The sequence below is a fragment of the Lissotriton vulgaris genome, chromosome 7, assembly GCF_964263255.1.
Source record: "Lissotriton vulgaris chromosome 7, aLisVul1.2, whole genome shotgun sequence".
Taxonomy (NCBI): Eukaryota; Metazoa; Chordata; class Amphibia; order Caudata; family Salamandridae; genus Lissotriton; species Lissotriton vulgaris.
Genome location: NC_141695.1, coordinates 1,636,413,794 through 1,636,426,297, shown reverse-complemented (window position 1 = coordinate 1,636,426,297; position 12,504 = coordinate 1,636,413,794). Strand labels below are relative to the sequence as shown.

Below are 12,504 nucleotides of genomic sequence, written 5' to 3'. Positions count from 1 at the left end.
AAAGGCATTCAAAGTACATCTGTGCAACAAGGTCGTGTTGATCCGGACGGACAACATGACGGCCATGTACTACATTTAGAAGCAGGGAGGCACACACTCTCCGCAGCTGTCTCATCTGGCTCAGAGCATGTGGAAGTGGGCCATTCAGAGGAACATTTTCCTCATGGCAGAGCATCTCCCAGGCAAGGACAATCAGATGGCGGACCTGCTCAGCAGGCACAGCCACCAAATGCACGAGTGGGAGATACATCCATCTGTACTCCAACCGTACTTCCAAAGGTGGGGTCATCCGGAGATAGACCTGTTCGCCACAAGGGAGAACGCAAAATGCCAAAGCTTCGCCGCCAGGTTCCCACACCCACAGTCGCAGGGCAATGCGATATGGATGAACTGGTCAGGCAAATTTGCGTACGCTTTTCCCCCAGCACCTCTGATTCCGCTGATGGCACGCAAACTCAGGCAGCACTCGATGACTCTCATCCTAGTTGCTCCAACTTGGGCTCGCCAACCATGGTACACCACGTTTCTGGAACTGTCCGTGGTACCGCATCAAAGGCTACATCTCACACCCAGCCTTCTAACGCAGAGCCATGGCAACATTCAGCATCCAGATCCGCAACAGCTCAACCTGGCGATCTGGCTCCTGAAGTCCTAGAGTTTGGCTACCTCAACCTTCCTCCCAATTGCATGGACATCATTCGGGAGGCTAGGAAGCCCACTACTAGAGCCTGCTATGCGGCGAAATGGAAGCGGTTTGTCATCTATTGTGCAAACCACAACATTGATCCGCTGGATGCTTCTATTCAGAACATCATCTGTTACCTGTTCCATCTATACAAGTGTAATCTGGCCTATACTTCCATTCGCATTCACCTGTCTGCGATGGCCGCATACCTCCAAAATAGACGGCACCTTTCACTTTTCAAGGTGCCTGCCATCAAAGCATTTCTGGAAGGCCTCAAAAGAGTCATTCCGCCACGGACTCCACCAGCTCCTGAATGGAACCTCAATGTGGTTCTTACAAGACTGATGGGTCCTCCCTTTGAGCCACTACATTCCTGCGAGATTCAGTTCTTGACATGGAAAGTCGCTTTCCTTGTAGCAATTACATCGCTACGGAGGGTTAGTGAACTGCAAGCCCTCACAATCCAAGAGCCTTTCTTCCAAGTTCATTCAAACAGGGTAGTGCTCCGCACTAACCCTAAATTTCTACCCAAGGTTGTGTCTCAGTTCCACATCAACCAAACCATTGAGTTGCCGGTGTTCTTTCAAAATCCTGAGTCACTGGCGGAGCGGATGCTCCACACCCTTGACGTTAAACGGGCCCTAATGTATTACATTGATAGGACCAAGGATTTTAGAAAGACTAAGCAGCTTTTTGTCGCCTTTGCGCCACATCACAAAGGTAACCCTATTTCCAAGGCTGGTATTGCTAGGTGGATCGTGAAATGTATTCAAATCTGCTATGCGAAGGCAAAACGCACTCTTACCATTCCACCAAGAGCCCACTCCACCAGAAAGTTGGGGGCCTCTATGGCTTTCCTTGGAAACATTCCCTTAGAGGACATATGTAGAGCAGCCACATGGTCTACCACACACACATTTACTAAGCATTACTGTGTAGACGTGCACTCCAAACAGCAGGCAGCTGTAGGGCAGGCTGTTCTCAAGACACTTTTCCAAACTGCTGCAGCTGGCACGGGCGTCCGCCGCTAATGGAGGGACTGCTATGTATTCTATGCACAGATATGAATTCGGCAGCCTACATGCCTCGAACTGCAAATGCTACTTAAAAGTATGCATCTGTTCTTGGCATGTAGGGCTGCTGACATTCATATCGCCCGCCCTCCTCCCCGGCGCCTGTAGCAGCTGCAGTATCCACATATATACTCATGGCATGGTCATCATTCGCTGAGTTTCACTCCATCTTGGCCACAATGGCTAAAAACAATCTGGGGATGGAGTCGATGCCCATGCGCACTGTAGTCCAGGGGAGGAGCCACCTATCTCGTGATACTTCGAAGACTCTTCCAGGACAACAATGTGCAATCATCCGGACCCAACACTAGGCGGCGATCTATGCACAGATATGAATGTCAGCAGCCCTACATGCCAAGAACAGATGCATACTGGTAAGTAGCATTTGCATTTAGTACAGGACAATAGAATCACAGTTCTTTCTCTGCTGCCTGCCATAACAAAATATCTGATAGAGACATCAAGCCGCAGATTCCTTAACTTAGACTATCCCCAGGCGTCAGACTGGATCTGGAATTTTTTTTGCAGCAGCAGCACCTCTGCGCGCCGCGGGACGACGCCACAAGACCCCACCCAGACGTCATCCACCTACGTGACGTCAGCGAGGTCATATAAGTCCCTCCCGGCGCGCTGATGTCAATTTCCTCTTTTCCACCTGCAACGCGGATCCGGAGTGAGTGGTTCCTCTGGCCTCTTTTCAGGCCTCCTTTTTCAACGCTTCGCGTTGAGAACAGTGTGCAATGCCTTCGAGCTTTAAAACTTGCAATTCCTGTTCATGGCAGATGTCGGCGACGGACCCGCATCTTATTTGTATGTGGTGTCTGGGCGAGCACCATGACTCCATGGACTGCAAAGCCAGACACGTCTAAAACCGAAGTCTCGGCGGGAGCGCCGTATGAAGCTTATATCGGCACGGCTGTCCCGGTCTGAATCGTCTTGTTCCCCCGGCCTCATCGTCCACGGCAGGTCCCTCTACTGTCAGGTTTCGCCGTAGATCGCCCTCTGGGGTCCTGGGCCGTCGTTAACCACTTGGTAAGTCGAGGCGCTTGCTTCTTCTGTTGTCAGGGGCGCAGGTTCCGGACGCACGCTCCTGACAGTTGCCTTCCCCTTATCCGCCCTATCTGGGTGCGGGGGCGAAGCTGGCCCATATGGAGGCATATGCTACAGCTTTACAGGCCTCCTTAGGGTCCTCTCCCATTCCTGGGGCGTCCTCGGGGCCTCTGCTTTTTGTGGGGTCCTCGATGGACTCGCCGGTGGGTTCGCCCTCTGGGCCTATTGAGCCGTTGCTCCCTGGGAACACGGGAAAGGTGTTATCGTTAGGGCGTGGGTCGGCCAGGTCCCCCTCTTCGGTCCATGTGGAGTCAGGGCGCGGCCCAGCTGGGTCCCCATCTATGACCCACGGCACCTCTGCCGCGCCGCATAGCCCCGCTGGGCTCCCTGTGGCGCCGAATGTGGCTGAAGGTGCTTATAGCCCTGGCTTGGGCACACCCCGGGGTTCGGGGCAGGCGGCCACCTGTCCGGAGCTGGGGTCAGCGCCGTTCTGGTGCCGGAGCGCCTCCTCTGCTCCGCCTCCTCTCCTTTCTCCTGAATCGGAGCCGGTCTTGGGTGAGGCGGATTCTGCTTTCGGATGGCACCGTAAGGTTGCTTCGCCGGCACCGGCGCCTTCTCCTACTTCCAAATGAGAGCTTGTCATAGTTTCGGCACCGACTCGATGCCGGATGCAACCGAGTCCGTGTCTGACGAGGCACCATCTGTGCCGACACACGTCGTTTTGGCATCGTGTCGACGCTGGGTTCTAGACTCTTCTTTGGAGGCCTCTGGAGAGAGTTTGGCGCTGCCCTCTCAGCTGGCGTTGCCGGAGGTCCTGTTACCGGTGCCCCCCTTGGAATTTGTGGAGCCTCCTCAGGAACTCCCAGAGCCGGCAGGCTCTTCCCCTTCCCAGGAGCACCGGCAGGATCCTCATTCTTCAATTGGGCTCCCTTACACGGGGCATTGATCGCACCATCAGTGTTTAAGGAGGGTCAGCTTACAACCCTCCCCCACAGATGAGCTGTTGTCCCCTCTGAGGAGGGCTGCTGAGGCTAGTGCAGCCTTGTTGAGAATGGTCTCATTGGCCTCGCGCATTTTAAATATGCAACCCCCTTCTGCCCCTTTGTCTGTGGACCCCTTGCTTGAGGTCCTTCACCCTGGGTCTGGCAATGTGGAGCCGCTTCTGCCCTTTGAGGCTTCCCTTTGTACATCCTGATGTGCAGGGGTTTGTGTTGCAGACTGCTTTGCATTCCCTGTCAATGCTTCCTCCCTCTCTGGAGCCATGGTGGCTTGAGTCGTGGGGTAGGAACATCTTTGCATCCACTAGTGCCGCCCTGCGGTCTTTAAATACAGTGTGTGTTTTGGCTCGGGCTACCTCTGCCCTGTGGGACTCCGCGGAGTCTTTGTTTCCTACCACTCTGAAGGTGCTTGTGTTGATCACCTTCACCTCCTACGGGATGGCCGCGTTCTTGCTGAATTCACAATACGTTCAGCCCTAGACACGCCAGATTCTTTAGGCCGAGCTGTGGCAGGTTCTGTTGCCTTAACCCCTCCGACGCTCATGACGAGCTCAGCTCGTCATGAGCCACGGTGCTCGTGTGCTCATGACAAGCTGAGCTTGCCATGACCGTTAGAACGCTCAGGTGCGGGGCTAATTCCCCTGCTGTGTTGGGCGTTCTAACGAACGGTCGAGGTCATGACGAGCTCAGCTCGTCATGAGCACACAAGAAACGTGGCTCATGACGAGCTGAGCTAGTCATGAGCACCGGGGTGCTGTGCGCGTCCCCCCAGCACAGCGGGGGAATCAGCCCCGCAGCCAAGGGGTTAAGGCACCACGCTTAGTTGAGAGATAGTCTTCCCTGAAAATATCAGGAAACGGCTGGTTGACTTACCCTTTAATGGGGTTTTGTTATTTGATGATCATGCCGAGTCGTCGGTTCAGCAGCTCCTTGCGGGCTTTCGTCCTCCCACTTAGGTCCTCCTAGGCCTGTCTTCCCTGGTGACACTTTTTCATTTCGTATCCCTTAGATGTGCTCTGTTTAGCATGGGCTGCAAGCCTTACGTTGTCTTTTCTACAAGGGGAATGACCCTTTTTATTGGCATCCCTTGGATGCGTTTTGATTTCTGCTAACATTTGACCTGCTGTGGCAGTGCTTCACAGGTTGCTGTGTCTGGTCCTCTGACTGTGGTATTGAGCCGGTGGCTCAGCTTAGTAATGTCATGGGGCTCGGAACTCATGTTCACGGGTTCAGGTTGTTACTACGCTCTTTGGCTTGGCTTTATTGCCCTAAGAGGTGTTCCCCCAATATTTGGGGTGTGCATATTCCATGTGGGGTACTTGTATGCTATTATATAGCTTAGCTTGCCTCAAAAGGACCTGGGGGACCTGTATGCTCCATGCGCCCTTGGTGGTCTATTATACAGGGTTCTCTGTTTTTTCATGATCCCCTCTTCTAATTGGCTTATGCCTGCCCTTACTGTGCTGGGTATGATCTAGTATGGACATGTTCCATGCTCCTGGCTAGTTCTGTCTCTACAGATTTCGATGTTCTGCATGTATGTATACCTGCCGGTTGCCATGGCTTTCTCTTTCTTGGGTCCCACCTCCTTTCGAGGTTGCAAGGCCTGGACCTTTATCCCCATGTGTGAGGAAGCCTTTCTGAGTCGTTGCAACTTACCTATAAGGTTCCTCCTTGCTTCTACTTACTGGGGTGGTTTCCCAGTCTTGCGACTGCTCTTTTTCTTAGTGTTCGGAAACTGTACTTATCTTACCTTCCTCTAGTTGGAGGGTTTGGTCTCGGATTCAGAGACTCTTCCCACGTTTGTACGTGGTGCTTTTTGTACCTTTACTGCCCTTTCCTTCGGATGTGCCTTTTTACTGGGTGTCATCCAACTGTTAAATCAGCTATGCCTGCGGGGCAGCCCTTCTGATGGCAGTTGTCCTTGGCCTACTCCTTACATGTCTGTATTCGTGGGTTCATTCTTCTTTTGGCTTTCATGCTGCACAGTCGGGCAGTCTTATGCTTTCCTTAGCCATGCCACCTTAAGATCTCTGCAACCGGTTGCCTGCTGCTGTGTCGGTAGTGGCCTGCTTCAGCAGGTTTTACATTGCTTTTGTTCACCCCTGTTCTCACCTTTGGGACTGGGTGTGCACTTAGCGCGTTTCTTGTACCCACCTATTGTACTCAAAGCATTACTCAGTTTCTACCTCTTACCCTTTGGTTCTTGGCAGAAGCTCCTCCAGCATTCCTTCCCTAGGCTGGTCTGGTAGGCTCTGGTTGCATCTCTCATGTTCTCTCGTCCTTTGGTCAGCGTCCATATAGTGCACCATTAAACTGAGAGTTGTTCCCCTTTCCTCTCTCTCTTCCCTTGTTCTGGTATATGGCTGGTGCTGTTTCTACCTGTCATCCGTATGCAGGTTTGGTCTGGTGCCATTCTGGCTTTTTTCTGATGTCTTGCATCCTGTTATCTCTGCTCTTCCCAGCTGCTTGGGGTGCTGTCTGGCTGTTCCGCTACAGCTTACCCATTGTCCGTCACCAGGTGTCCGGCTCAGATGCTTGCCGCTTTCTGTTGTCCTGTCGCAGACCCACCTCCCTCCTGGGGTATGGCTGTGGTATCTACTCTAAGTGAAGGAACCTGCGGCTAGATGTCTCTATCAGATGTACGAGTTACTTACCTTCGGTAACGATGTATCTGGTAGAGACGTTGTCTAACCGCAGATTCCTTAACGCCCACCCAGCCTCCCCGTTCTGCGAGGGCATTGCCGAGTGGTGTTCTCCACTGGCCTCTTTTAGGTGCCATTGGTTTTCTCTTACTGGAGTTCAGTGTTTTCGTCCCTTTCAGAATTTCCATGTACAGCTAATTCCCTCTAGGGCCTCTTCATTTAATATGGTCCCTTCTTGATTCCGCTTCGCTAGGAGATTCATTTTCCTCCCCTATTGCCTTCCCCTCCTTCTGCCTTCTTTGTTGACTCAGGGTCCTGGGTTCCTCTTAGTCGTCCTCTTTGTGGATCGGTTGTGACCTGTTTCACACCTTCATTACTGTAGGGGAAGTGCCAGTCTTTCCTGCCTTTCTGCAGTAGACTACTGTTCTTTCTGTGCTCTGTTCTTGCAGGCGGCACAGTTCTGAATGATAATGACAGTCTATTTCTGTCTGTTGAGATATTCTCCCTTGGTACACTTTGGGAGGGGTCTTTGCTTCACTTGCAGAGCTCTTTCGCACAGCTTTCACTTCTATAAAGACAGTGTCTAGTTCTGTCTTCTATAATGGTGGCTTGCACCGTTCTCTTTCTTTATTCACTGATTTTTCATCCATTGCACACTGTTCTCATACTTTCACAGTTTTGGTTGGAGGCTCCGCGTTGTGCTGCGGAAAAGTTTCTCTGAAGAAAACTGACGTCAGCGCGCCGGGAGGGACTTGTATGACCTCGCTGGCTTCACGTACGTGGACGGCGTCAGGGCGGGATCGTTTGGCGCCGTCCCCCGGTGCGCAGTGGTGCTGCTGCTGCTGCAAAAAAAATTCCAGATCCAGTCTGATGCCTGGGGATATTCGAAGTTAAGAAATCTGCGGCAAGGCAACGTCTCTACCAGATACATCATTACAGAAGGTAAGTAACTCGTACGTTAAGACTAGATTTGGTAACTTGAACTCTGTCTCAATTGTTTTACTCACCATTCTGATTCCCTTATAAATGAAACTGTTTTCAGACGCATTCTTCACATTTAGAAACAGGAAAAATGGTGTTATACAACTAGGGAAATAACCTTCAGCCTAACCTTCAGGCATTTCGATCTGGGTCAGTAGCATGCACTTTATCAAAGTACTGCTAGTGTTTTAACTAAATTTTTATACTTAAGTGGCTCACATATTAGAAGAAACTCTCTTGTACTTATTTAACATATACATTTTCCTTGATGCTGCTTTCAGAATAGTCACACTTCCTGCCAGTTTCCTATCTAACATGGACCACATGTATCTCTGGGAGAAGCACTGGTGGCTGAAGGTGACGGTAATCTATAGGCAAAGGTGAATACGTGGGTTTTTAGGGGGAAGCAAGACACAAGAAGGTGGCACATATTAACGCTAAGCAACCATACAGAAACCAGCACTGTGGAAGGATTATCACTTTAACCAATCTGCGAGGGCGAGTCCATACAAGTGAATACAGCATGCTTCACAGACCAACGTATGCAAGCAGATAGGCTCAACCTAAAAACATTGAAAGCATTGAGATCAGCACATTGGACAGTGCTGACTTTTTCAGCTTTAAAGATGTACTAACTGTCGGCATAGACTGACTTTTATCAAGGTCATTCAAAAAGAGACACGTCAACGACTCTGGAGCTTTCAAGACCCTCTTCAATATTGCATATACTATCACAACTTTGCTCTAACAGTCGACTGCATGGGATTCAACATCAAGACATTATGGTATGTTGACATAACTCCCCAAAGTGGCATCACTCAACTTCACGGAGACAGACCGTGATAGTTTCCATCTCAAGCAATTCACCTGATCAATATCCTAAGAAGATGCTGAGACTTTTACCACCACCACCAGCTTAGTCTCCAAGCATACTGTTCTTTAATGAACTGTATCATCAGATCTTTCCTACAGTGGGGCAAAGCTGGGCAGTCCTGATAGAGGGGTGTCATTCCAGATCGTATGTGGGCAGATGGAAAACAAATAGTGCCTTTTATTTATTTATTTATTTTTTGCATTTTTTTGACTCCAACCTGAAAGTCTTGTCTGCTTGAAGATGGTGGACTTTTATACAGTTAAGTAGGGGTCCCAGTTATGATGGCTTTGCTGATGATGAAGCTGGTTTTGAAATGATACTTTTTGGCAAGGGCAGCCAGTCAAGTTCTATCAAGATAAGGGTGAAGTGGTCATATTTTTTCATGTCTCTGCTTCTGCAACGCCAATACTTTGGGGCGGGGGGGAGAATTTGGGGCCCAATGTGGAGTGTGGAAGACCATGCAGCAGGGCATTGCCACTATCCAGATGCCTAAGCATGAATTGCAGTTCAGAATTATGTAGAATAACGTCATAAAGGTGGCTGAGGGACAGAGAGGGAATCCTCCCCAAAGCTAAGAGAAGAAAAATTTGGAAAGTGTTCTTCTGCATTATCAACTACTAAAGAACCCTGAACCCACATATTCACCTTCACCTTTGCCTATAGATTACTGTGACCTTTAGCCACCAGTGCTTCTATTGTACATAGCAACAATGTCCTCTGGCTCTACCAAACTACATTAGTCCTACACTTCTCTTTACCTCCAGTGCTTAGTGTTGTGTATATGCCTCAGAGTAGAGACAGTGCTGTGCACATCCTACAAATGAAGAAATATGCATTCATAACATAAATGGTTTGTACTCAAACAAAAATATTGCTTTTACCGAAATATACTTTCCATTATTCATACAGTGTTGGTTTTCCTTTTGTTTGTGCACTGGGCCAGTATTTTAGTATGTAAAAGGACAACAGTTTCTTTCCTTGTGTATGTAACTTTAAAGTAGAAAACTGTGTGTAGTGTTGGAGTGAGATCCAAGGACCAGCTATGTTTTGTGAACACATCCAAAAGTATTTGGCCATTCGTAACTATATTAATTGTCACTTCAGTCACTTGATTCTAGAATGTTCCATTCTAATATTATCATGCAAAAATAACAGATGTGATTTTCATTTGTACAGTCTTCATAGTGATTTTCAAGGCACCTCTTTTCAGGAAAAATTTTCGAGGTTAGAGTGTAGTTTTTAGGAACACTAGTATGGAATCTAAGATGAGGAAACATAAAATAAAAGTCTTATGAAAGCAAACGTGTAAAACCTTTAACATAATACGTATTTCTCTTTTATTCTACAGACTATTCCAGTAGTTGTGAGTCCTACCGGTGGAGCAGTAGCAATGAGGCCTGGCGTTCAGTTTGTTCAGACAACAATGCCAGTTCAAGTTAGAAGAGTTTAATAACTTACATTCGCAGAGGTCTTATCTTCTACAGTGCATACCCAACAAATGGAAATCAGCCTTATAGAAATGTGAAAACATGTCTTATACTTAACCCTAAAGCTTAAGTTTTTTTCTGCTTTGGATACAAGTACAAAGCACTGACTACACTACATTACATTTAAGCATTAGCTTTGACTTTGAAATACCCAAAATAACCTAAGCTCTACAATGTATTAAATCTCTGCTTACTTTGTAAATAATGTAAAATTTGTTGATGTCATTAAAGTAAAAATTCCATCTCTTTTTATATTTGTATTGCCTTTAACTTATGAAATTGTTCGGTTGAAAATAACCTTATCACAAATAAACTGAAGAAATTGGTCTTACAGTTAAATTTGAAACCAATTTCTGGGCAGATCATCTCATCCACTCCTTTCGGAAATGGGTTCACATTTGTGAGGAAATGTGGTTCTCATGTGGACAGTGGTCAGAACAATATTTCACTGTTGCATATCAACGTTTAACAGCTACATTTCGAATATTTTAGGTGTGGTGGGACATTTTTACTCGTCTACAAAGAGCATGTTAGTTTGAGAGAGCTAACCAGATATGTCCCCAACATACTTGTCTGCTAAAATATAAAACCTTTATGATTATTCGATATACTAACAAAAAGTATTAAGTACTTTCTGTAGAAAAGAGATTTCTGATCTTCTGTATCATAAGAATAGATATACTTTTTTTATTACGCCTCATAGTCCACCTCAGTTACTTGAGTATCACTTTAAGTAAGAGGGTTTTATAATTGGAAATAAAAATGTATGTTGAATGAGCGAGTTTGAGGACATATGGGAAAAGACTTGAAAGTTGGGTAAGAGCATGTATTTATATGGTAGAATTTTAAGTTTTTATGAAAGCATGAATCGGTACAGTATGAAAGAACGTAACTCATAAACATTCGTGTCTGTTACATATATGCTGTAGTATCATTTTGTATGTTGTGTAAGACAAAGAAAATGAACAAAGTGATGTATGTCTATGAGACTATTAATTGTATATCATTCCAGTACACTTTAGTGTATAATTTTTGCCCATGTTTATTTCTCGCATTGTTTATAATGGATGAGGATTGTACAGTCTCCAGCTAGTATCCACAAAAAGTTTTAAAAAGTATTAGGGTGAAAAGAGAGAAAGCAGAACATTTGTGAATTGCAGTTGTGTCAAAAAATAGCCTAGCTGGCCTTATTTGTGAAACATAATTGCTTTTAGCATATGGAAGTATTTTTTCACATTTTATTTGTACAAAATTTGTATTAAATTTAAAATCTTTTTTGATTGTTGTGCTTTTTCTGAGTTTCGAGGTATCTGCTCCTTTTTTAAAATTGATTTTTTTAATAAAAGCTGGCAGCATTACACTGGATGAATTTAAATTACATCAAGAAAATGTTCCTTCTTTTACTGCCACATATTGCGAATGAATGCATCCTGTACTTCCCTACTCTTACATTGGAAAAAGAAGTAACTGGCACAAGAAGGCTCATATCAGATGCTTTTCCTGTTGCTGCCTTATAAAGGACTCCTAAGCTCCGACCTGAGTTTCAAGCCAGCAGATAATGGTGGATCTTCCCTCAGTTGTGTCTTTTCGTTTCTGAATTGTGAGTATATACGTGAGGCCGATTCTGTCACTTATTTTGTGTGCTCTCACAAAGCAGCATGCCGTACAAGAATTTCTCTGTACAATGGTAAGTAGGACTTGTGGTCGCCCCCAGCCCTCCAGAATCTCCAATATCAGATCGAGCTCAGCACTACAGTTTAGTTTTTTTCTCGCCTTGGTTTCCTATGCAGATTAATATGTTGAATGAAGAACTACTTCTTTTCGGTTACCTTTTTTCTATTTGCACAAAATTTGGCAGGATGGAAGCCTAAGGTTTAGTTCAGTAGTTGGTTCAGATTGACATTGGGTTGGGGCAAAATTATTAATAATGCAAATAAATGTTTTCTTTTGAAATTTTAAAAAGGTTTGCTAATATCAACTTCAGTGGAGACATTGCTCTCTCTGTAATGTTTTAAATTATTAATTATAATCTATCTAAAGTTTAGTTTAAAGTTTAAATTCATTGTTTAGCGACAGTGCATTTACATTTGTGGCTGTCTTCTATTTGTTTACATCTAACTTCCCGTTTCACACCCAAGTTCCCCGGGGGTGGAGGGGTGGAATCCAACATTAGTGTTTCAAAAGCAGTTGGCAAAATGGGCAGAGGAAGGGTCAACATACTCTAAGACTTCCTAGTCACATATCCTTGTGAATCGACCTCAACAACCAATTTTTAAGTGGAGCGATTTTCATAGGAGAATTAGAACCAGTACCAACTTGTACTAGCACAGCTGGGGCTTGGAGGTAGACAAGTTTGAATTATTCTTTGTTGGAGTAATGTCAATGGCATGTTTTTAAGTTAGAAGAGAATGGGAGCTGTGCAGAGGTGCCATAGGGGCTGCTGTGTTGGTGTTCTTGTGAAAGTGATTCAGGGTGATGGCGTTTGCCAGAAAACGTGATCCAGGACCATGAACATAGTTTAATAATCTAACTGCTGATTTTGGGTGGCGAAATCTTATTTTGATTAACTTGGTGGTCTTTGCCAACTACAGACTGGGGTAGCAGTCAAATAGCCTTAGTTGACTCTCGCAAAATAGTTTTTTTCTTGATACATTGAATGACTCCGACCTTCCAGACCAAATCCTTTGGAGAGATGTTTTACTAAAGTCGGC

The 12,504-nt window shown here is 46.2% G+C and overlaps 1 protein-coding gene across 4 annotated transcripts in view; it reads left to right on the top strand.

The window, feature by feature from the left end:
- ZMYND8 (zinc finger MYND-type containing 8) overlaps positions 1-11,068 on the top strand; it is a 417,579-nt gene extending 406,511 nt beyond the window's left edge. For all 4 annotated transcript variants that reach the window (XM_086932602.1, XM_086932601.1, XM_086932600.1 and 1 more), the window contains one exon: positions 9,655-11,068. In XM_086932602.1, coding sequence (XP_086788728.1) covers positions 9,655-9,756 — 102 coding nt within the window. In that variant the 3' untranslated portion in view covers positions 9,757-11,068. The remainder of the gene's footprint in view (positions 1-9,654) is intronic.
- The last annotated feature ends 1,436 nt before the right edge of the window (positions 11,069-12,504 follow it).